The 26,395-nt window shown below is 38.4% G+C and overlaps 1 protein-coding gene across 1 annotated transcript; it reads left to right on the forward strand.

The window, feature by feature from the left end:
- Positions 1 to 34: 34 nt before the first annotated feature.
- KDELR2 (KDEL endoplasmic reticulum protein retention receptor 2) lies at positions 35 to 25,694 on the forward strand. Its single transcript, XM_053694944.1, has 5 exons — positions 35 to 277; positions 17,289 to 17,389; positions 19,631 to 19,789; positions 22,432 to 22,684; positions 24,153 to 25,694. Exons 1-5 carry the CDS (start codon positions 187 to 189, stop codon positions 24,185 to 24,187), a joined length of 639 nt encoding a protein of 212 aa, XP_053550919.1. The 5' UTR covers positions 35 to 186; the 3' UTR covers positions 24,188 to 25,694.
- Positions 25,695 to 26,395: the final 701 nt, after the last annotated feature.

Consider the following 26,395-nt stretch of genomic DNA (forward strand, 5'->3'; position numbering starts at 1 on the left):
TGTCCAGTCGCCGCGTCACAGCCCGGGTCCTGTGTTTCCCGGCATGCACTGGGCTCGCTGCAGTTTAGGCCACGTCCTCGGGCCACGTAGCTCGGCGCTCGCCATTTTAACGGATTAAACTGAGCGGCGGTAGCAGTAGGAGTCAGTGCCGGCTGCCCGTGAAGACGTGCTTACTCATTCACCGACATGAACATCTTTAGGTTAACTGGGGACCTGTCCCACCTGGCGGCCATCATCATCCTTCTGCTCAAGATATGGAAGACCCGGTCCTGTGCCGGTAGGTTAGGGGGCACGGAGAGGGGTGACACTGGGTGCCAGTCTTGCTCATCTATGCCGGGCACACGTGTTCCTATAGCTGTGTGCGCTGTATAGTACTAAGATGTGATACATTGTATCTGAGATCTGTATCCTCCAGTCTCAGGCACCCACCTGGGTACAGACATCCAAAACTGCACTTTATATGTAGTATTAGCCTAACTGACTGCTGCACCTATACTAGAGGTATGTGCTCTACACACATGTGACTTGTGCACCTACTCATGTCATCTGCATGTATAGGAGCTGTATGCTATACAGATATATGCTCTGTGCACATGCATGTATAGGTGCTGTATTTCTATACAAATATATGCTCTGTGCACATGCATGTATAGGTGCTGTATGCTATACACGTATATATAGGTGCTGTATTTCTATACAAATATATGCTCTGTGCACATGCATGTATAGGTGCTGTATGCTTATACTAATATATATACCCTGAGTACATGTATGTATAGGTGCTGTATATCTGTGCACATGCATGTATAGGTGCTGTATTTCTATACAAATATATGCTCTGTGCACATGCATGTATAGGTGCTGTATGCTTATACTAATATATATACTCTGAGTACATGTATGTATAGGTGCTGTATATCTGTGCACATGCATGTATAGGTGCTGTATTTCTATACAAATATATGCTCTGTGCACATGCATGTATAGGTGCTGTATGCTTATACTAATATATATATATACCCTGAGTACATGTATGTATAGGTGCTGTATACCTATACTAGTATATGCCCTGTGCACATGCACGTATAGGTGCTGTCATCTATACTAATATATACCCTGTGCACATGCATGTATAGGTGCTGTATGCCTATACTAGTATATGCTCTGTGCACATGCATGTATAGGTGCTGTATATCTATACTAATATATGCTCTGTGCAGATGCATTGATGGGTGCTGTATACCTATACTAACATATAGATATTTGTATTTGCAGGTTAGTGTCAGCTCTGGTATATATTATATAGACATGTAGATGTCCTGCAGCTATATATTATGTGCACCTTTAGAAACTGCACGTGCTGTGCCATTATATGCCACATCACCTATACATATATAATGCACATTTATACTTCTTTGCCTTTTTATTGTTTATACATATAAAACATTTCCATGTGACTATTGCTCATATACTGTACATGGCTGAACTAGTGTTTTGTATTCCTATACTACCTACCAATTTATGTTTCCACATAATTCTAAAACCCATTTAGTATCTGATGTGTGCGTTTCATAAATACCACATGTAGATGTTAACTATACATACTATATGAGGGGTTGGCCAATATACGACATTTAGGCATCACGTAAGAAGGAAATTTGGGAGCCAACGTTTCCCCTATATCTTGATGAGTAGGACTCTAGACATTTGAGTGGCTGGGGAATGGTTTCAGTAGTCATGGAGTAGTCATGGTTTCTGTGATGTGCCTTGGGTGTACCTTTTTTATTTGTATCCATTAATATCAATATTTTATACATTTTGTAACCAATCTCCTTAATTTCTAATGTTCTGCATTAATCAATTCTAATACTTGTTTAGCTTTTATAACTATGAAGTAGAACATACACTTTACATATAATGCCGTTAATCTTTACTATCTATATATTAGCGATTAGCCTGAGGCTTCTTGTTTTTTTTCAGCCACAAATTCTGCTTTTAGCCTTTTCCAGATTCCTTGAATATTTTCTATAACTGCAACTTTTTGCACTATCCCATGTTATATACCTGTAGATTCATATGCATCAAGTGAGTTATATTTGTATACAGTTATTTTCCTACCTGGGCTGGGCAAATAGATTTAGAACAGTAAAAACATTCAGTATTCTGCATTTGTTAGTTTTCTGATCACTTCTGTACAAACTAATGCATGATTGCAGGAGTTTGTCCATAATCTAAATCTCTAGGATGTCCAGCAATTCTCTGTCTGCCCAGAAAAATGTTATATGGGACGGTAGCAAGCAGAACTGATGTTTAGTGCATGCAATTTGCTCAGATCTTGTTAAAGAATGCATGCATAAGATTCACATGTATACTGCAGTCAATGGCATGGAACGTGCAAATGAATGTATCCTCATGATAGGCTCTGGCTGGTAAGGCCTTAATTGCACTGTGTGTGGATCTGACGTGGCAGCCAGCTGTAAGGCGTGGTGTAGCCAGAATCCGTCAGATCCCCTTATAACATGTCAGAAATTAACCCTTTAAAAGCTGGATTATATTAACCTCTGGTTACCAGACTTGCAGCTAAGGTGGGAAATTGAAATAGTTTGCTACCCCCACATACCCCCCTCCTTGTATGCTCCAAACTTTTGTTTTATATCCCAGAGCTCTGCTAAAGCTGCACAATCTGTGCTCTGCAAATGTTTGTCTTGTGCTGTAGGATGACTGGAGGGATTTACCCAGTGTAGCCACATCATCATCTGCCTGTGTGCAGTTTTTTTATCTGTTGACTTTTCACTTTCTGTTTTAACAAATTGCACTACAAGGAAGCACCTTTTGTTGTTGTTTAATAGAATTCAACTTCATACTGGCATCGCGTCTATTCCCTTGATACAGTAATCTGCATTTCTCCATTGCTGAATATCTAAGATAAATGCAATGAAATATATTTTATAACTTTGTGATTTGTAAATTAATTTGTTCAGTCTAGTGAGTTACATATTTTCCTTGGTTAATGCTGTATCTTAAAGGGATACTAAACCCAATTTTTTTTCTTTCCTGATTCAGATAGAGCATGCAGTTTTCTGCAACTTTCTAATGTACTCCTATTCATTTTTCTTCATTCTTTGACTATCTTTATTTGAAAATGCCGAAAAGTAAGCTTAGGAGCCAGACCATTTTTGGTTCAGCACCTGGGTAAAGCTTGCTGATTGGTTTGCTTCATTTAGCCACCAATCGGCAAGTGCTACCCAGGGGCTGAACCAAAAATGGGCCGGCTCTTAAGCTTACATTTCTACTCTTTCAAAAAGGATAGTATGAGAACGAATAAAAATTGATAATGGGAGTAAATTAGAAAGTTGCTGCTCTATCTGAATCATGAAAGAGAAAATGTGGGTTTAGTAGTATCCCTTTAAGTGCAGCACACTGAACTGATTTTTAGGTTACTATCAGGTATGACATACATAATTTTTTTTCATCATAGTAACATAGTAAATTAGGTTGAAAAAAGATCGAAGTCCACTGAGTTCAACCTGTACAAATTTTATATACTTACAAAAAAAAAAAGATCCAGTCGAGTTTAAATTAATCCCACTACAAGGTGACCCATTAATACAAGCAATCATATCCATGATTTTTTTTGTTTCTAGCCAGAAATGTTTCCAAACAATTTTTAAATGTATCTAGGGTATTAGCATTCGCTACCTCCTTTGGTAATGAGTTCCACGATTTTATTGCTCTTACAGTGAAAAAAGTTTCAGTTGCATGAGATTAAAAATCTCCTTTCCTTCAACCTTAAATTGTGACCTATTGTCACAATCAATTTTCTTGGAATAAACATAGATTCTGCCATCTCTGTATATGGGCCTTGAATATATTTTATATAAAGTAAACATGTTACTAAATATTTTTGGTAATATTAATTTACCAACATCTTCCCTCCATATGTTTATCATTACTAAAAATGAATTGCACCATTGATGGCAATCTACTACCTGTCAATAGGTAGTTTACTGCTGTAGAAGGGAAAAAAAACTTAATTTTGAAAATTATTTTAGCCAATTGAGATCCCAGGTCTGTTTTTTTTGGTCAGTATTTCTGGTAAAGGATCAACAATTGCCACTCATAATCTGTTATGAGACCTTGTTATTGATAATGTACTATGAATAGCACAGTACCTTCCCCTCCCCATGGATAATTTTCTGCTGGCAAACTTTTCTTCCCTCTGACATTAACACATTAATGCTAATTAGTTTTAATTTGAGAAAATGGGTTAAATATGTTCACATGCTGCAAAAAATTCTCAAAGGTACTTGCAACTCTATGAGATGGTAATATAAAATGTGTGCATACTGCTGACTTCACATGCCTGACCCTGCTACATATCTGTCCCTAAATGGTCTCTGCAGAGGTCGTTTAGATATTGGGAACAATACAAATTTTGCAGGATTGACTTCTCCAAAGAAGGCAATTAAAAAACAATTGCAGTCAAGATGTTATAAGACACATGAAAACATTTTTAGGTAGGAGTTTTATCGCCTATTTTATTAAATTATTCCTTTGATTTTGGACATCCCTGTTAAGCTTTTGAAGATGTGGTGACATTTTTTTCTTTCTTTCCGGTAGGCAAGTAGCAAGCTACTGATACTCATGATACTTCATAAAAATTAACTAATTTTTCCGCTGTATTTATAAGTAGAGCACCTCAGGGCTACTAAATGAAGGAACAGGCGTCAAGGGAAGCAAAAGAATCTGTGAAGCAAGAAAAAAGATTTAGCAGGATGGCAAATTAATGCACGTTAGGGATAACTTAGGGGAAGAAAGCTTTGGAATTTGAAGATAACAGTAAATGGGCGGACAATGCATGAACAATACTAGAAGTGGCATAGAAGATGATTATATTATCTGTAATAGAAGGTACTGGAGCACAGCCAGAGCTCCTAGTGGGAGTGGTCAATATCTGAACCTCAGTAGTATTGCATGTGTTCAGTGTGTATGTATGAGTCTGTGATTGGCTGATGGCTGTCAAATGGCAGGGGGGGGTAAACTTGTCACACAAAAATTCTGATAATTATTTTAAATACACAGTAAGTGCTAGTGCATTGTATTTTTTTTATTATACACTGGTTAATTATTCATTTCTACTGTATTTAATGGTTCTTAATCAGTGCCCTGTAATGTGATCTGATGAGCGGAATCTTACTGTCACCAATATAGAACATGATTACCCAGTAAATGTGCTTTGCAAGATGAGGAGCCATTCAGAAAAGTGAGGTGCTAGATTAAACTTTAAAAAAAGTTTTAAAAAAAAATGTGTAGCTTAATAATCCATTAGTTGGAAATACTGGGAACCTGGTCATGCTAAAAAGAATAAAGGGGCGCCTCGTGTAGAACCACTAAACAGATATAAAGAAGTGATATTCACAGTCGGCCAAATGGGTACTCACATTTTGTTAGAGCACCCTTATGTGCTGGTAGATACAGACTGATATACTTAGGGGCGTATCAGCTCACCCACTCTGGACTTCCCAGTTGAGAGTATTCTGAAATGTAAGGAAAGCACTACATGTGCAGATCAACCAAAGGAGTAGGAAATGCCAAATAAGTACTCGCATTTCAATCAAGCACACCTATGTACTGGTAGAAGCAGGCTGATGTTTTTCAAATGGCGTATCCGCTCACAGATTCCAAGCTCGATGCAGGACAAAATAAACGTATGTTTGTGACCAAACCACATTGAAGTGGGCACAACACAAATATAAAAGGTGATGCCACTTAACTTGAATTTAAAAAAACTTTATTATAAACAATATAATTAAAACAAGTACTGTAGTGGACTAAGGAGTGTCACAGTAAACCCTTAGTATGCAACATGTTTTTCAGACATAAATGGGAACTTGGTCAAATGCCCTTTAGCCCCTGCCATTGTCGGAACAGTGCATGAGAATGTTCTTGCCTTTGCACTTTGCCCCTGCACCTTTGCTTGGCACATAACAGGTGCAACATGTTCACACTAGAGATGTGTAACGGTACCAACCGGATACCAAGGGTTAACACCAGGGAACAATGTCCTGCATAGGGAATCAGCAATTCACAACCCAGCCAGTTTTCAGGTTTAAACAGAATGAATTTTATTAAGGCTCATATGCCCAGTATTTATGCAGGTCTGACCCCCCCAGAAGGGGGGTTGAAAGAATGTTGTACATTGAATGGAGGGAACACGCCCTTTTACATGATACAATAGAATACCTTGCTCAAGCTGATAACAATTTAAACACAGACACACACTTGGCATTCCTTATCATCTAGGGTCTGCTCTCTGAGGTTGATTAAACAATGGACTGTGTATCAATAACATTAATGACAGTGCACAATAGCTGAGGCTAAAGCTGAACACGGTTAACTCTTTCAGTGCTGACAGAAGGGTCTGTCACATCTACATAGCACAATATACAGCCTATAGACAACCTTTCTTATGTTATAGTCCAGAAGTGGCTAGGTTTGCCACAATGCTCCCCCAGAACCAAGCCGGCATACACAGTCTGATCCCAACGGATCGGCTTGGGGATGTCCGGGGCAACAACTTTCGGCTCAAGTAAGCTACGGGGTGTTCTCCGCCATCTGCTCCAACTTGGCTCAGTACTGCCCCCACCCCAAACATGGAAGCGTCTCTTCCCGGAGGGACTGGGCTTGGGTAGTCACAGGGTTAACATCAGCGGGATCCATGGGAGCATAGGCAGAAACAAGGGGGGCCGAGTCATTTCCAAGGAGAACATCAGCAGGTAAGTCCTTCTTGACCCCCACATTCACAAGTCTAGCGCCCACTCCCCAATCCAAATGTACCCTGGCAACAGGTAGGCGGAACACAGTGCCCCCTGCTACCCTCACAGCCACAGTGTCTCCAGTGTGCTGTTTCTCAGGCACCAAGTTCTCTTGAAGCAAGGTCATGGTAGCACCAGTATCCCGTAGACAACTGACCTCCTTCCCATTCACTTTAACCCGTTGCCGGTTATTCCGGTGGGCAGCTTGCACGGGGTCTGCTTCATGTAGGCTGCCCCAGCATTCTGGCGCCTCTACGTAGCGGGCCACAGGCTGAGGATTATGTGGGATTCCGCCAGCGGGTCTTCTCCAGGACTGTGCTTGATTCGCTGCGTTTAGGGGACACTCTGGTCTTTTGTGCCCTAGTTGCTTACATCCAAAGCACCGAATAGGTTGTGAGTAGCCCCGCGAATTGAACCGGGCTCTCTGAGGGTAGTTCGTGGCCGGAGGCCGTGTGGTATAGCGGTGCGCCGGGGGTTGGTAACTGGCAGCTGCTGGGGTGACTGGGGGTCCGTACTCCACTCTAGCAGTGGGCAATCGGTATACTGCTCCCCCTGCCCCTCGTACTGCCACGGATCCGCCAGTGGGTGCTGTATCCGGCACCAAATGGGGAGCTATCAGGGTTAAAGTAGCTCCCGAATCCCGAAGTCCCTGGACCGACATCACCTCATGCAGAATTCCCAGGGGTTCCTCGGCTTGGGTGCTCAACACCTCATGAGCGGCTGGCTCCGTTTGGTAATGGTGAGCAGCCGCCCTTGGGGCCAGGTTCTGTCTGACCTGGTTCCAAGCTTGTCTGCTCCGATTTTGGGTGCACTCACGTGCCATATGTCCCCACTGCTTGCAGGTGTGGCATTGTATATTAGCCCGTCCGTTGTTAGGCTGTAGTCCATGGTGCCTCCTGGCATCAAAATGCTGGTCTGCTAATCTGGCTGCTTCGGTTAAGGTGAGGGGTTTTCGATCTCTCACCCATTCTTGGGCTTCTGGGGACAAGCCGTTAAAGAATTGCTCCAACAGCATCAGTTGTCGCAATTCTTCCATGGTGGTAGCTTGGCTGGCCTGTATCCACCCCTGAGATGCTTGATCCAGCTTGTGGGCCCACTCTGCATGGGAATCTCTTTCTGGCTTGCGCAGGCCTCTAAACTTGCGCCGGTATGCCTCTGAGGTAATGGCATATCTTTCCAAGATCGCTCTCTTCACTTTAGCGTAATCCTTGCTGTCCTCCCTGGGTACAGCGCGATACGCTTCCGCTGCCCTACCGGCTAGCTTGCCTGCTAGCACCGGCACCCATACGGACTGCTCCAAATCATGTAACTCGCACAGTCTCTCAAAATCCTGTAAATACCCATCAATCTCATCCTTCTCCTCACAAAACATTTTAAATGCATGGTATGGGATTTTGGGTCTTACTGGGTTGCTGAGTGCGTCCAAAATGGATTCTGCTCGGGAGGATGCATTCCGCGGACTGTGTGCCATCACATACTCCTGCACATCTGCCATTACCACGGATAGCATATCCCGTGGTACAGGTTGGGGTAAAAATTCCAGCCTGGTCCTCATTTCCCTCTGGTATAGGGTCTCCTCCATGGCTGCTGGAGGCGTAGCGCTGCGAGCTCTGTCTCCCTCCATCAGCTCAGCAATTAATATAGCCTTGGGTTTGCTGCTGCCTATCTTTCCCCTGGCTTCTAGCAGTTCCTTTTACGTTTGTCTCTTTAGCTTAGAATAATCCATCTCCATTCACTTCGGTCCCTGGTACTCCTTCCATCTTAGTCAGTATTGTAGTAATCCCCCTCTTCCTGAGGTTACTGGCTTGTGTAGTTGCTCTTCTGGGCGATAAGGTTCATTCCGTCGCTTGCCACCAATTGTAACGGTACCAACCGGATACCAAGGGTTAACACCAGGGAACAATGTCCTGCATAGGGAATCAGCAATTCACAACCCAGCCAGTTTTCAGGTTTAAACAGAATGAATTTTATTAAGGCTCATATGCCCAGTATTTATGCAGGTCTGACCCCCCCAGAAGGGGGGTTGAAAGAATGTTGTACATTGAATGGAGGGAACACGCCCTTTTACATGATACAATACCTTGCTCAAGCTGATAACAATTTAAACACAGACACACACTTGGCTTTCCTTATCATCTAGGGTCTGCTCTCTGAGGTTGATTAAACAATGGACTGTGTATCAATAACATTAATGACAGTGCACAATAGCTGAGGCTAAAGCTGAACACGGTTAACTCTTTCAGTGCTGACAGAAGGGTCTGTCACATCTACATAGCACAATATACAGCCTATAGACAACCTTTCTTATGTTATAGTCCAGAAGTGGCTAGGTTTGCCACAAGATGCTTAGCCATTAATTAAAGGGACAGTCAAGTCCAAAACAACTCATGTTTCAAATAGGGCATGCAATTTTAAACAACTTTCCAATTTACTTTTATCACCAATTTTGCTTGGTTCTCTTGGTATTAGTTGAAAGCTCATATAATTTCTAAACCCTTGAAGGCCGCCTCTAATCACATGCTTTTTTTTATTTGCTTTTCACAACAAGGGAGAGCTAGTTCATGTAAACCATATAGATAACACTGTGATCACGCCCGTGGCAGACACTGCACTAATTGGCTAAAATGAAAGTCAATTGATAATAAATAAAATGTCATGTGATCAGGGGGGCTGTCAGAAGCTTAGATACAAGTTAATCACAGAGGTAAAAAGTATATTAATATAACAATGTTGGTTGTGCAAATCTAGGGAATGGGTAATAAAGGGATTATCTATCTCTTAAAACAACAAAAATGCTGGTGTTGACTGTCCCTTTAAAGGGACACTGAACCCAAATTTTTTTCTTTTGTGATTGAGAGAGCATGCAATTTTAAAGGGACATAATACTCATATGCTAATATCACTTGAAACTGATGCAGTATAACTGTAAAAACAGGAAAATATCACCTGAGCATCTCTACAGGGAGTGCAGAATTATTAGGCAAGTTGTATTTTTGAGGATTAATTTTATTATTGAACAACAACCATGTTCTCAATGAACCCAAAAAACTCATTAATATCAAAGCTGAATAGTTTTGGAAGTAGTTTTTAGTTTGTTTTTAGTTATAGCTATTTTAGGGGGATATCTGTGTGTGCAGGTGACTATTACTGTGCATAATTATTAGGCAACTTAACAAAAAACAAATATATACCCATTTCAATTATTTATTTTTACCAGTGAAACCAATATAACATCTCAACATTCACAAACATACATTTCTGACATTCAAAAACAAAACAAAAACAAATCAGTGACCAATATAGCCACCTTTCTTTGCAAGGACACTCAAAAGCCTGCCATCCATGGATTCTGTCAGTGTTTTGATCTGTTCACCATCAACATTGCGTGCAGCAGCAACCACAGCCTCGCAGACACTGTTCAGAGAGGTGTACTGTTTTCCCTCCTTGTAAATCTCACATTTGATGATGGACCACAGGTTCTCAATGGGGTTCAGATCAGGTGAACAAGGAGGCCATGTCATTAGATTTTCTTCTTTTATACCCTTTCTTGCCAGCCACGCTGTGGAGTACTTGGACGCGTGTGATGGAGCATTGTCCTGCATGAAAATCATGTTTTTCTTGAAGGATGCAGACTTCTTCCTGTACCACTGCTTGAAGAAGGTGTCTTCCAGAAACTGGCAGTAGGACTGGGAGTTGAGCTTGACTCCATCCTCAACCCGAAAAGGCCCCACAAGCTCATCTTTGATGATACCAGCCCAAACCAGTACTCCACCTTGCTGGCGTCTGAGTCGGACTGGAGCTCTCTGCCCTTTACCAATCCAGCCACGGGCCCATCCATCTGGCCCATCAAGACTCACTCTCATTTCATCAGTCCATAAAACCTTAGAAAAATCAGTCTTGAGATATTTCTTGGCCCAGTCTTGACGTTTCAGCTTGTGTGTCTTGTTCAGTGGTGGTCGTCTTTCAGCCTTTCTTACCTTGGTGATGTCTCTGAGTATTGCACACCTTGTGCTTTTGGGCACTCCAGTGATGTTGCAGCTCTGAAATATGGCCAAACTGGTGGCAAGTGGCATCTTGGTAGCTCCACGCTTGACTTTTCTCAGTTCATGGGCAGTTATTTTGCGCCTTGGTTTTTCCACACGCTTCTTGCGACCCTGTTGACTATTTTGAATGAAACGCTTGATTGTTCGATGATCACGCTTTAGAAGCTTTGCAATTTTAAGAGTGCTGCATCCCTCTGCAAGATATCTCACTATTTTTGACTTTTCTGAGCCTGTCAAGTCCTTCTTTTGACCCATTTTGCCAAAGGAAAGGAAGTTGCCTAATAATTATGCACACCTTATATATGGTGTTGATGTCATTAGACCACACCCCTTCTCATTACAGAGATGCACATCACCACCTAATATGCTTAATTGGTAGTAGGCTTTCGAGCCTATGCAGCTTGGAGTAAGACAACATGCATAAAGAGGATGATGTGGTCAAAATACTCATTTGCCTAATAATTCTGCACTCCCTGTATGTAAAAAAGGAAGATATTTTACCTCACAATCTCCTCAGCTCAGCAGAGTAAGTTCTGTGTAAAAAGTTATACTCACCTGCTCCCAGCTGCAGGTAAAAAAAATAAATGTAGAAATGAACAGCAGCCAATCGGCATCAGTAGTGCTGAGGTCATGAACTCTTTTACTGTGATCTCATGAGATTTCATTGTAAACTTCCTTTAAACTTAATAGGGAAATAAGATGAGAGTGCACGTAAGCTCATCCCTTTGGCTGTCCTGGGACAGACATACTGATTTGCTGCTTAGAAATCCTTTACAATGGGATGTGGCTACTGAGGAACTTTTGAGGTAAAATATCTTTCTTTTTTTACATAGAGATGTTCAGGTGATATTTTCCTGTCCGCTTTTTACAGCTATACTGCATCACTTTCTTAGTTGAAAGCTAAACCTAGGAGGTTCATATGGTAATTTCTAAGCCCTTGAAGTCCGCCTCTTCTCTCAGGGCATTTTAACAGTTTTTCACCACTAGAGGGTGTTAGTTCATTTGTGTCATATAGATAACACTGTGCTCAAGCACGTGAAGTTCCAGTGAGCCAGTTTTGATTGGCTAAAATTGATGTCTTTCAAAAGAACTGAAATAAGGGGGCAGTTTGCAGAGGCTTAGATACAGGATAATCACTGAGGTAAAAATTGTATTTATATAACTTAGTTATCCAAAACTAGGGTATGGGTAATAAAGGTATTAATCTTTTTAAACAATAAAAATTCTGGTGTAGACTGTCCCTTTAATATACTTTTTAATATTTAAACTTCTAAATTTCTGCCTGTTTCAAAGGCTCTATTGACAGCCTCTTAATCACATGCTTTTGTATTTGCTTTTCACAACAGGAGACTGCTAGTTCATGTGGGCCATATAGATAACGTGTTCACTCCTGGGAAGTTATTTAAAAGTTAGCACAACACTGTACTAAATGCAACTTTATATATAATAGTCAGTAATGTGATCAGGGGGCTGTCATAAGATGCTTAGATACAAGGTAATCAGAGGTAAAAAGTATATTAAAGGGACAGTCTAGGCCAAAATTAACTTTCATGATTCAGATAGAGCATGTAATTTTAAATAATTTTCCAATTTACTTTTATCACCAATTTTGCTTTGTTCTCTTGGTATTCTTAGTTGAAAGCTTAACCTAGGAGGTTCATATGCTAATTTCTTAGACCTTGAAGGCCACTTCTTTTTAGAATGCATTTTAACAGTTTTTCACCACTAGAGGGTGTTAGTTCATGTGTTCATATAGATAACACTGTGCTCATGCACGTGAAGTTATCTGGGAGCAGGCACTGATTGGCTAAACTGCAAGTCTGTCAAAAGAACTGAAATAAAGGGGCAGTTTGCAGAGGCTTAGATACAAGATAATCACAGAGGTTAAAAGTATATTATTATAACTGTGTTTATGCAAAACTGGGGAATGGGTAATAAAGAGATTATCTATCTTTTAAAACAATAACAATTCTGGTGTAGACTGTCCCTTTAATATAACTGTGTTGGTTATGCCAGTGCTCGACAAATCTGTTTAAAAATTTGGAGCCAGTAAAAATAATTTAGGAACCAGAGAGTTGGATTTGTATCTAGATATACGGAGATTAACCCAAAAAGTTAGGAGCCAGGGGTAAAATTCTAGGAGCCAGTGGCTCCCTGGGTTATGCAAAACTGGGGAAATGGGTAATAAAGGGATTATCTATCATTTTAAAACAATGATTCTATTGTAGACTGTCCCTTTAATCCACTCCAGAGCAGCAGTATACTACTGGGAGCTAGCTAAACATATTTTGTGAGACAATGACGAGGTGTGTAGTGACCAGCTATCTCCCAGTAGTGCATTGCTTCTGCTGAGGATATGTTCATATGCTTTTCAACAAAGGATACAAAGATAACAAAGTAAATTTGATAATAGGAGTATATTTAAATGTCTTAAAATGACACAACTTTCATATCCCTTTAATGAATGGAACAGGCTAAAACAATGCCAGTATTACCTTTTTGTTACTGTTATCTGGTTGCATTGTATGTTTAAAAGGATGACATCTACTTTTTGTTTTGTTTCATGATTCAGATGGAACAGACAATTTACTTCTAATATCAAATTTGCTTTATTTTCTTAGTATCACTTGTTCAAGAAGCAGCTGCACTACTGGGTGTTGGCTGAACACATCTGATAAGACAATGAGGAATAAGGCCTATTTGTCTAGCCACCAATCAGAAGCTAGCTCTCAGTAGTGCGATGCTGCTGAGCCTACCTAGGTATGTTTTTCATTAAAGGGTACCAAGAGAACAAAATTAGATAAAAGTAGTACATTGAAAAGTTGTTTAATTTGAACTTTCCTGTCCCTTTTTAAAATAGCAGAACAATTTTTAGATGATTCTGGTTAAAATAACAGGGTTTTCAGGCTTCTGATAGAACTCATTTCTGAGCAAAAGAAAAAATAAGTCTTAAAATAAATTCACAAACTGAATTTCTTTACCTTGAAGGTAAACTGCACGGTGCTAACTAAATATTTCATGTGCTTTATTCAGTTAGATATTTCTAGTCCTGTTATGTTTTCAGTCTGATGATCAGTACTTTCCTGATCAAGATTATAGTGAATGGTTTTTATATCTTTACATTTTAATTACAAATCTACCTTCCTGAATATTCATTTTTTTTTTTTTTTTTTTTTTTTTTTTTTTTTTTTTTATAGCTACTTGACATTAAAGGGATAATAAACACTAAATAAATAGTTAATAGTGATGTATTCAGAGCACAATAATAGACAGGTATTTTTTTTTAAAAAATATTTGTTTAAATATTGAAAAAATAAGGGCTAATCTAATAAAACAGTGGGCACCGCCATATTAATTGGGTTTCTTTTCCTGTTCTGGCCATTTAGGGGCTGTTATAAATGACTTACTAGAGCAGTGCTTTCCAAACTGTGTCATGACGCGTTAGTGTGTCATGACGCGTTAGTGTGTCATGACGCGTTAGTGTGTCATGACGCGTTAGTGTGTCATGACGCGTTAGTGTGTCGGCGAGTCCCTGCTTAAACACAAATTGTTTGGAATTTAACCTTTTTTTTTTTTTGGCTTCTGACTTTCTGCCTGCCTGCTATGCATATAACGTGGTTGACACGTGATTGTTACCTAGTGGGTCACAGATCATCATAACCTATTGGCGCAGATCAGCGGGAACTGCAACTATTCCCATTGGCGGCACATTGGCTCCCGACTGCACGTGTATTCTCCTCAATTGGCTCCCGACTGCACGTGTGTTTGCAGCGCGGGCAGTAGTCAGTCGGGCTCTGAGCTGAAGTCAAAGGGTGTTTTGTTTTTGCAGCTAGCTCCCAGTAGTGCATTGCTGCTCCTGCTCTTGATATATGGATAGGAAGTGGAAGCTTAAAAATACTTGATGATGAAATTAGAGTGTCTTTATCTAATATTCCACCAAATATTCAGAAATTGTGTTCATCCCATCAACCTCATACATCCCATTAAAATAGTAAGGAGCTATTAGTGGTGGTGTTCTTTTATTTATTCTTGCACTTACTTACTGTTACTTGTAAATACATTTTGTTATTTAATTTATGTTTGTGTCCGTATCTCTTAAAGCAAGTTAGTTTAACCTCCTGTTTGCTAGTGCAACTGAATTACTGTGTCGCGAAATGATATAGGTCTAAAAAGTGTCACCAACATGAAAAGTTTGTTAAGCACTGTACTAGAGAGCGCAACCAATGACTGGAATACAGCTGTCTGCACTTCAACTTTTAACGGGATTTTGGGAAGCCCCCAATATTCCAAATTAAAGAAAAAGGGAACAAAATAAATGATGAAAGTTGTTTTATTACATATAATTAAATATTTTATATTAATATCTGTGTCTTTAAGGAATTGTTTAGTCAAAATTAAACTCATGATTCAGATAATACAATTTTAAACAACTTTCTAATTTACTCCTATTCATTTTTCTTCGTTCTCTTGGTATCTTTATTTGAAAAAGCAAGAATGTAAGCTTAGGTGCATTATTCAGATAAGTAGTGGCCTTCAATTAGCATATGAACTTCCTTAGCTTTCATCAAAATACCAAGAGCAATTCAAAATTGATGATGATAAAAAAAATTGGAAATTAGATTAAAATTACATCTGAATCATGAAAGTTTTTTTGACTAGACTGTCCCTTTAATGGGACAGTAACACAAAATATAGAAAACGCCTTTAATACACATTCCCCAGCTTTGTACAACCAATATGTTAATATACTTTATAACATTAAAACCTCTAAATTTCTGTTCGATTTTAAGCCACTGCAGACAGCCTCTTATCACATGGCTTTTTATTAGCTTTTCACAACAGGAGAGTGCTAGTTTATGTGAGCTATATAGATAACATTGTGCTGACGCCTGTGGGTTCTAACACAGCACTAATTGGCTTAAATGCAAGTTAATAGATAAGTCATGTGATCAGGGGGCCGACGGTTAGCAGATGCTTATATACAAGGTAATCACAGAGGTAAAAAGTACATTAATATTTTCTTTGCAAAGCTGGGGAATGGGTAATAAAGGGATTAGCTATGTTTTAAAACAATTACTCATTTTGAGTTGACTGTCCCTTTTAAAAATGGACAAAGTCTAGAAACTTTCAAATTGAATTTCTTTTCATGTATATTTTATATTCATGCTGATCATGCAATTTTAAATAACTTTCCAATTTACTTCTGTTATTAAATTTGCTTTGTTCTTTTGTTGAAAAGCATACCTAGGTAGGCTCAGGAGCAGCAATGCACTACTCATAGCTAGCTAATTGGTGGCTGCACATATATGCCTCTTGTCATTGGCTCACCAGATGTTAAGCTATCTACAAATACTGCTGCTCCTTCAACTATGGAAACCAAGCAAATAAAATCAAACTTGAGAATGGAAGTAAATTGTAAAGTTGTGCATACAAATTAAGCAATCCTTGTGTAGAATGTAGCAGAGCTAAGCTTTTGGAGTATATTCAACTTCTTTTGTGAAATGGAAGAACCACAATGTTTAGCACAAACAAAATGCATAATTAATGTACATTGCGTTTTGTTTTGCTATGCACAGTTTAAAAAAAAAATAAAAAAATATGGGGGTTCCAGTTTTGTATTTGTTTCAAAAGATTTACTAAAGTGAAAATTTCTACCTGTTTCAACACTAATTTTGCCGTTACCGTCCCCTTTAACTCTGATTAAACCTTAATGAATTGAATAGCGTGTCCCTTTTTTTTTTTTTTTTTTTTTCTTTTTTTTTTTATACAAGAACTTCATTTTTCTTCTATTAATTTTGCTTAGTTCTCTTGGTATCCTTTGTTAAAAAGTAATCCTAGGTGAGCTCAGGAGTGTGCATGTGTCCTTTGCCATAAACATTGTTGCCAGATGGCTAAGAAAACTTTGCATGCTCCTAATATCACCTAGGTTTACTTTTTAACTAAAATTGCGCTTCCTCGTCCCCAGATTACACACTGCAGTTTGCCTAAGATCATCTTGACTTGCACAGGGGGCAAAACTCTTTCTTTTTCCCAGTTATAAAATGAGTTGCTGAGAATAAACGGCAACGCTCACTATCTCCCCACTTTTTGTTTTACGGAGTCAGTATCAGAGTAACACAAAACAAATTTGGAGAGGCTTTTGTGAGCTTAGTTTATTTTAGGCAGCGAGTCTCAATGTCACCAGTAGAAATGCGCACACACCGTCCCCTGAATAACACGAGACTTTGCATAGTGCGAGATGGGCTGACGCAGTGTCGGTAACTCGGTGTACAAAGGATTTGAGTTGCTTTTTATCAGGAGTGCGATACGGCTTATTGATAGACAGTATATGCTGGGTGATGTCATGTTTACACGTTAGACTGTCATGGCGCATTATTGCGCAGCGGGACAGCGTTCTTTCTGGTATTTACTAATGTCTCTATTCCTGCAGGTATTTCGGGGAAGAGTCAGCTCCTGTTTGCCTTGGTGTTCACTACTCGGTACCTGGATCTCTTCACAGCTTTCATATCACTGTACAACACATCTATGAAGGTAACGCTCAGCTATGCCTAGAGCAGTATTTCTCAGCTGCGGTCCTCAGGATCTCCCAACAGACAAAATTTAAATAAAAAAAATTAAGGGCAGTTGAGACCACAATTGAGCTACTGAACAGCCCATTCAAGGGATATGAAACGCATTTTTTTTTCTTTCATGATTTAGAGCAGCAATTTTAAGCAACTTTCTAATTTACTCCTATTGTCTCCAATTGGCAAGTGCTACCCGGGTGCTGAACCAAAAATGGGCATTCCTGCTTTTCAAATAAAGATATCAAGAAAACAAAGAAACTGATGATAGGAGTAAATTAGAATGTTGCTTAAAATTGCTGCTCTGACTCATGAAAGAAAAAATATGGGTTTCATATCCCTTTAAGGGTAAAGCTCGGTCTGGCTTGTTAAGAGAGAGCACTGTTATGTAAAAGTTGTATCACGGAATGTGCATCTCCACTGGTCTTACAGAATCTGTAAACTGCTCTGGGACACCCAGTGTGTGTTCAGTTTCATGATCTAGAGAGTAACATTAACGTCTTTCCAATTTGATGCATTCTCTTATTATCCTTTGTTGCAGAAGTAGCAATGCACTAACTGAGAGCTAGCCTATCTAGGTATCATTTTTCAACAAAAGATACCAAGAGAACAATATGAGATAATAGAAGTAAATTGGAAAGTTGTTCAAAATGACATGCTCTATCTGAATCATGAAAGAAAAGGTGGTTTCATGTCCCTTTAATGTCTGCAAATTCCTGGTCAGGAGCTGCAAACATTACAGTTCCCTAGCTGGTATCTGCCAGTGACAGTTGCACGTACCTACAAATGACCAGCAGCACAATTACATGTTATCGGTTATTTGTAGAGCGCCAACAGATTCCGCAGCGAACATGTCGTTTTCCTGCTAGACTGTCCCTTTAAATACATCTAGATACTTTTTGTAAAGGTTGGCACCTTACCATAACCTATTGTGTAGTATATACCATTCCCTAGTTCAGTATCTCAATAGGAATTTGTAAAAATAAACCTTTAGTTTCACTTATTTCTAATTAACCTCTACAGAGCACCATTAGAGGGATATGAAACCCAAACATTTTCTTTTGTGATTCAGACAGAGCATATTTAACCAACTTTCTGATTTACTGCTATTGTCTAATAATTTACCTTGTTCTCTTGATATAGTTTTTTTTTTTTTAGAGCATACCTAGGTATGCCAAGGGACAGCAATGCACTACATTAGTTGCTGATTGGTGGCTTCACACATGACTTTGTTTTTGGCTCACCCAGTGTGTTGCTGCTCCTTCAACAAAGGATACCAAGAGAAGGAAGGAAATTTGTGGGGGGGGGGGGAAAATAGTAAATTGGAAAGTTGTTTAAAACTGCTTGCTGTTTCTGAATCATGGGTAAAAAAGTTTCATGTCCCTTTTTTAAGAATAGACCATTTGACAGAGCAACTCGTATCAGGCTGTGATACAGAAAAGGAAGAAATACTCTACGGACAATATCAGTATTGTTAATCATCTTTATTCATATCGAAAGTTCACATGATAGAGGGATATGCACAAATACCAAAAATATACAAACTGACGCATTTCTCACTGGTTGCTTATAGAGATACAATAGTATGACCTCCGTGTAGGGATGGGCGAATGTTTCGCAACATTCAAAAAATAAAAATCATTTTGTACAACATTCTTTAAATGTAATATTAGATTCAAATTTTTCTGATTTGAATTATGCAATATTTTAAAACTCAACTCAAAATGTATTTCTAATGCTCTATTTAAATGTAATATTTGAATTATGCAATATTTGAAATGGAACCATTCAAATTTAGATATTTGTATCTATTAATCAGTTTACTAAATTCCCTACCACATGAACTATTGAACTTCTGGATAGTATTTGTTATATCAAATGTTACATTCAAAGTTTCGAATGTGGATATTCGATCTAATTATGAACTTTCGAAAACCCAGAAATAACATTTGATTACCAAATTTTTAATGTATTTTCATTATTGACATTTGATTGTCCAAAACGAATGTCCACAGGACTATTCGATCTACCAAGTGAATTACACTTTCAGCATATTTGCCCATCCCTTCCTCTGTCACCGTGGTGCGCAGGCACTGGATGTCGTGTGTGTGGTGTTTTTTTTTTTTTTTTTTCTTGCTCTTTAATGTTCTCAACAGTAGCATTGAAAGTATTTTATGCGGACTTTACTTTTTTTTTTCCCCTCTTTCAGCTTATCTACGTTGCCTGTTCATACGCCACAGTCTATCTGATATACATGAAGTTCAAGGCGACCTATGATGGAAATCACGACACATTCCGGATGGAGTTTCTTGTTGTACCTGTTGGGGGGTTAGCGGTGCTGGTCAATCACGACTTTTCCCCTCTAGAGGTCTGTACAAGATGCAGCGGTTTATTTACGTGTATTTGTGACACATCACTATATAGTCAAAGTACTTTACACCCAAAACTGTACTGAACATAAAATTATAAAACACTTGTATTGTTTTAGGGAGAATAACATTTTTATTAATTGTGTATTTTATATCTGAATTAAAGGGCCATGATACCCAAATGTTAAAACACTTGAAAGTAATGCAGCATAGCTGCAAAAAGCTGACTAGAAAATGTCACCTTAACATCTCTATGTAATTTTTTTTTTTTTTTTTTTTTAACTCAAAATGTCCTAAGTATTCACATCCCATTGCAAAGGACTTTAAGCAGCAAATCAGTATGTCTGTCCCGGGACAAGCAAGGGAGTGAGCCTTCAGTTTAAGGAAGTTTACTGTGAAATCTCGATCACAGTAAAAGAGTTCATGACCTCAGCACTGCTGATGCTGATTGGCTGCTGATTTTTTTAAATTTATTTTTAACCTGCAGCTGGACAGTAGCTGAGTAACTTTTTTACACAGCACTTACTCTGGTGAGCTGAGGAGATTGTGAGGTAAAATATCTTCCCTTTTTTTACAGTTATACTGCATCAGTTTTAGGTTATTTAGCATATGAATATTATCTCCCTTTAATGATCTATAACTTGCTGATACGTTTTCATTATAGTTCAGAATATTTCTTTATTAAAGGACCGGTCAACACATTAGATTTGCATAATCAACAAATGCAAGATAACAAGACAATGCAATAGCACTTGGTCTGAACTTCAAATGAGTAGTAGATTTTTTATAACAAATTTCAAAGTTATGTATATTTCCACTCCCCTTGTACCATGTGATAGCAATCAGCCAATCACAAATGCATATACGTATAGTCTGTGAATTTTTGCACATGCTCAGTAGGATCTGGTGACTCAAAAATTATAAATATAAAAGACTGTGCACATTTTTTTTTAATGGAAGTAAATTGGAAAGTTGTTTAAAATTACATGCTGTATCTGAATTATGAAAATTTAATTTAACCTGAGTGTCCCTTTAACATTACCAGTAGCTTCATTCTGAGGTCCCAGCCATTTCCTAGACTAGCAGAACAGCAGCTGGGGTAATGCTAGGAGAATTGGTATCAGATCCAGTGGGCTCACGTGTTAATACAAAAATCCCACAGTAATAAACCGTGAACCCATAAAGCAGCATTGCAGCTGCCGAGTTTTTATTGTTTGAAAAGATAGATAATCCCTTTATTACCCCTTCTCCAGTTTTCAATAACGAAGTTGTATAAATACACTTTTTACCTCTGGGATTACCTTGTATCTAAGCCTCTGCAGATTGCCCCCTTATCTCAGTTATTTTGACGGACTTGTATTTTAGCCAATCAGTGTTGACTCCTGGGTAACTCCACGGGAGTGAGCACAATGTTATCTATGACACACATGAACTAGCGGTGTCTAGCTGTGAAAAAATGTCGACATGCTCTGAGATAAGAGGCGGCCTTTAAAGGCTTAGAAATTAGCATATAAGCCTACCTAGGTTTTTCTTTCAACAAATAATACCAAGAGAACAAAGCAACTGATGATAAAAGTAAATTGGAAGGTTGTTTAAAATTGTATGCTGTATCTGAATCATGAAAGTTTAATTTTGACTTTACTGTCTAAGTGCTTCCTTGTAAAATGTATAAGGTTTTGCAAGTCAATAGCAGTTCAGGGATACACTTCTTCAAAAGCCTGGTTGAATTTATGTTCCTTGTATTCTTTGCTGTAGTCAAATAGGGACAGCTGTGTAGACTACTGCAGGTTCAATTTTTAGTTCATGTTCCCTTTTTAAGCTTTCATAATTCCAACAAAGTGTCATTGTCAGAACCTTTTACATTCACTTATGTTATCAAATGTACCATGTTCTCTTAGTGCATTTCTGCTCCTGAGCCTATTTCAAAGGATACCACTAGGAGGAAGCTGCTGATTGGTGGCTACACACATGCCTCTTGTCATTGGTTCACTGCATTGACTTAACCTCCTTGTGGTTCTCTACAGGCCATATTACAGTAATACAATGCTGTAGCACCTTCTTTAAATATGATCTGGGGAAAAAGTTGAATTAGTACACTTTTTAGAGTTACTTTACAACAAAAGTAGGCAAAATAAATGTTAATTGCAATATTTTATAGGTAGATAAAAGATTGAGCTTAAAGGGACACTAAAGTCAGTGATTCATGTAGAGCATGTTATTCTAAACAACTTTCCAATGTACTTATCGAATTTGTTTTGGTTACTAACTTGGTATCCTTTGTTGAAAAGCATAACTAGATAGGCTCAGGGGGCACTAATGCACTATTGAGAGCTAGCTGGCTGCACATATGTAATTGGCCTATCAGATTTGTTCAGCTAGCTCCCAGTAGTGCCTTTTTGCTGCTTCAACAAAGGATACCAAGAGAATGAAGCACATTTGATAATAGAAGTAAATTGGAAAGTTGTTTAAAATGGTATAATCTATCTGAATCATGAAATAAAAAATGTTTCATGCACCTTTAAATATGAAATATGGTATAAATTCCCAAGTACAGAGATCGAGCAGTTTGTAGTGGTTTAGTGGGGGTCAGCTGACGTTTTGCGCATGTACAAGTGTATAAAGTGACCATATTTTCCTTTAGATCCTGTGGACCTTCTCGATCTACCTGGAGTCTGTGGCCATCCTGCCTCAGCTCTTCATGATCAGTAAAACGGGTGAAGCGGAGACAATCACCACACACTACCTGTTCTTCCTTGGCTTGTACCGTGCCTTGTATCTATTCAACTGGATTTGGCGCTACTCGTTTGAAGGCTTCTTTGATCTTATTGCAATAGTGGCTGGAGTGGTGCAAACTATCTTGTACTGTGACTTCTTCTACTTGTATTTTACAAAAGGTAAGTCCTTGATTTATTGAGTTACACGTGACCACTGTTCTTTTTATTGTAGAAATGTGTTTGCGCTACGGATCTCTCTAGCGGGATAAATGTTCAGAATGTGGAAGCCATATTGTCTTTTTGCTCATACACTAGGGATTCTATTTTTATTAGTGGCCAACGTTATTTTTAATTGTATTTTTTCCTCCCTGTGTGTCTGTCTGTCTGTGTGTCTAAATACCATTTAATATCGCTTAAATGGATGCTAAATACTTATGTTAAATTTTTCTTAAGCAATAAAACACAGTAGTATGAGCTGATCTTGTGACTTTAAGCCTAACTAATTGTTAAAGGGAAGTTAAACGTTCACATTTGCTTTAGTAAGCACTTTTGCACCTGCTCTGTACTTGTTTACATGTGTTTTTGTGGTGTTTATCCTTAAAGGGGGATAGTAATTTTAAAATGAAACTTAAATTGACTTGAAAAAACTTTCCAATTTACATCTATCAATTTTGCTTAGTTCCCTTGGTATCCTTTGATTAGTTATCAAGTGTGAGCTCAGGAGCGTGCACATCTCTTTAGCCATCTGGCAGCAGTGTTTGCTACCTTGTTTATTGCAGAGTTATACATAGCTACAAAAGCTGTTATAGTCTGCTATAGACATATGCACACTCCTAAGCTCCTTTCATCCGACCTAGGTTTGTTTTAACAAAGGATAACAAGAGAACACGGCAAATATTGATCATTTTAAAATTGGAAAGTTGTTTAAAATTGCATTCTGAATCATGAATATGTAGTTTGGACTTTACTGTCCCTATTAATCAATTTTATTTATTTTTTAAAAAGGTTAGGTTTTTGGTTCCTTTAAAAAAAAAAAAAAAAAGTGTCACTTGCACCCCCCACCTCCTCGGGTGACCCATATCAAGACTGACTTAGTGATGGTGAAACACTGGTATTTACCAGTGCTCGATCCTTGGCGAGGTCCACTCACTTTCATTCTTCCGAGGTCGATAAAATGAGCAGCGTCTTGAGACCCTTATGAGTGATTGATTAGCCGCGCTTTACAAGTACCCAATACAATACAGTACAATTCAGTCATGAAGTATTAAAAAACGTAATGGCGAAAGTTCCTTTATTTGCCTGCAGCTTATGCTGTGCTGAGCACCTCGGGTAGCCCACAGCAGAACACTATTTTATCAATGAGGTGATGTTTGCCAATAGTGTATTAGCTATACAACATAATGCAAGCTGGGCCCGCACGGCTTTTGGCTAACAGTTGGATACATCACCTCTGCTGTGGGTGCCCTGTGGCGCACAGCTCGGCATAAACTGCAGGGAAATAAAAAAACAATGCTGAAAGTTCCTTTATTATACCTCATGGCTAAAAGGCCCCTTTATTTGTAGCACTGGTAAATCCTAGCGTTACAAAAACACTGTGTGTATACCGTCGCTTTAACTTTCTGTTAAATGTTTTTTTCTTCCCTTGCAGTACTAAAGGGCAAGAAGTTGAGTTTGCCAGCGTAAGTGCCATAGATTGTAACCAGCTGTCCCTTACACCAGTTGGACAGAACAATCATTACCACGAGCAAGAAGTAAGATGCCTGAAGCAGTCAGAAACAATTGTATATGCAGAACCAGTCAGAATTTGTGCTGCCTTAGGAGCCAGAACATCATCCAGTGGCCGATAACACCAACAGCGAAATGGTGACGGCAACCGCGACAGACCAGCTGACTTGTTTTACGCATCTTGCCTTTCCTGTTTTTTATTATGATGTATAAAGGTTTTTTTACATAAAAAAGGTTTCCTGTATTGATCAATTCAATGCACCGTTTCAGTTTAATAGTTGTAAAAGTGAGATTTTTTTTTTTGGTGAAGTTTACAACTTGGTACAAGTGCAGATCCCCCCACCCCTTTAAAAATTCCCTCCACGCAGCAATTTTTTTCTTTTTAACCTGGATATGTTTGTTCCCCTCCCCCTTCCTTGCGGTTTCATTGCTAGTTTATATGTTCTTGATTGGACAATTTGTGCCTATTTTAATTCCAAATTTTTCCTCCGTCATTCCACTAATTTATTTTGCCCAAATTTTTTTTTAAAACCTTCATTTTTTGATTCTTCTGAAATGATCCATGTATGTCTTGTCTATAAACCATTTTTTTTTTCTCTCCTTATCTTATACTATTCCTAATGTGAGGAAATGTCCCTTTTTTTTTTTTTTTGCTTTTCTGTCTTTTTAAAGCACAACAATACCAGACTTTTTTTTATTTTTTTTCCAAAATAAAGATGGTCAAATACATGGTGGCTTGTCGAAAAACTTCCCTACAGGTTCTAATTGACCAAAAACAAATTGTATATTGGCATTTTGATATCTAGGCTTTACAGAAGTGTTACTGCTCTAGAAGAGATGAGGTTCACTGTAGACAAATTCATGAAAGAGAAAATATATTCTTGTTTTATAGGAAACATTAATCTTTCATTAAAGGGGAAAAAATTATAAAGGAGTCTCTCAGTTCTTATTATAAATGCATTTTGCCTATTTCGTCTGAGTATCTGAGTTATGAAGATAAGTTTATTGGATGTATTTGCAGAATTTATTTTGTGTTTCTCTAGGTCTTAAAGGGTCAGTGTACTCAGCTAAGCAGGTGTGAAGATTTCATTGTATTCAAAGCTGCTTCCCCAAAACCCTTTCATACACTGGTCTCTCTCCCATCCCCCAAGGACACTGATTTCTGCTGCTGCTTTTTGCTAATTTGTCTTTTCTATAGCCATTGCTGCAGTACTACAATTTATAGTATAGATGGAGGTTTCAACAGGCAAAAGCTATATACAATTTGATATACTCCAGCAGGTAAAATGGATATTTGGAAAAATATTAAAGGGGAGAATGTCCCTTTAAGACTTGGTGACACTAAACTTGCATATTTTAGGTCTTTGTTCTTGGTCCCTGCAGTAATTATTAAAAAACATTTTTTAAATATTTTATTGGTGTAATAGCTTTGTCTGAAAAAAATAAAACCAATCGTTTTTTTTTGTGTGTGTGTGAGATATCCATTCTGTATAGCAGTAATTCTAAGGTTTAAACACACAACTTAACAGCTACTTTTTTTTTATATATATATATATAGTTGATTTAATAAAAACATATCGCCTCCCTACTAAAATGTCATCACACGTTTCTTATTAAAATGATGTAATAAAGTGACAAAATCAGTTTTTTTTTTTTTTTGTTTATTTGTATAATAGTTCCATATACAACTTGCATTGCCACATAGGCAATTTACATTTTTACATCTGCTATGACACTTTTAAAGAATTATTGAGGCTGGTTTGTTTTTTTTGTTAAAGGGATATATTTTTTTATGTTCATCAAAACTTTCACTACATTAAAAAAAGCTATGCAAGCATATTTTTTTTCTGAAGCATTAATAAGTTTGCTAAGAAAACAACTTTTCTCTTGTAAGGTGTATCCAGTCCACGGGTTCATCCATTACTTGTGGGATATTCTCCTTCCCAACAGGAAGTTGCAAGAGGACACCCACAGCAGAGCTGTCTATATAGCTCCTCCCCTAACTGCCACCCCCAGTCATTCTCTTGCAGCTCTCGACAAGATAGGAAGTATCAAGAGATATGTTGTGACTTAGTGTAGTTTTATCTTCAATCAAGAGTTTATTTTCAAACGGTACCGGCGTTGTACTGTTTTACTCTCAGGCAGAAATTAGAAGAAGAGTTCTGC

The sequence above is a fragment of the Bombina bombina genome, chromosome 11 (genome assembly GCF_027579735.1).
Source record: "Bombina bombina isolate aBomBom1 chromosome 11, aBomBom1.pri, whole genome shotgun sequence".
NCBI lineage: Eukaryota > Metazoa > Chordata > Amphibia > Anura > Bombinatoridae > Bombina > Bombina bombina.

Bases quoted from the DNA above. Each gene is read 5' to 3' on its own strand.
- KDELR2 (XM_053694944.1), top strand. From the start codon at position 187: ATGAACATCTTTAGGTTAACTGGGGACCTGTCCCACCTGGCGGCCATC. The intron at 17,390-19,630 runs GTAACGCTCAGC...CCCCTCTTTCAG, and splicing joins TGTACAACACATCTATGAAG to CTTATCTACGTTGCCTGTTC. The intron at 19,790-22,431 runs GTCTGTACAAGA...ATTTTCCTTTAG, and splicing joins ACGACTTTTCCCCTCTAGAG to ATCCTGTGGACCTTCTCGAT.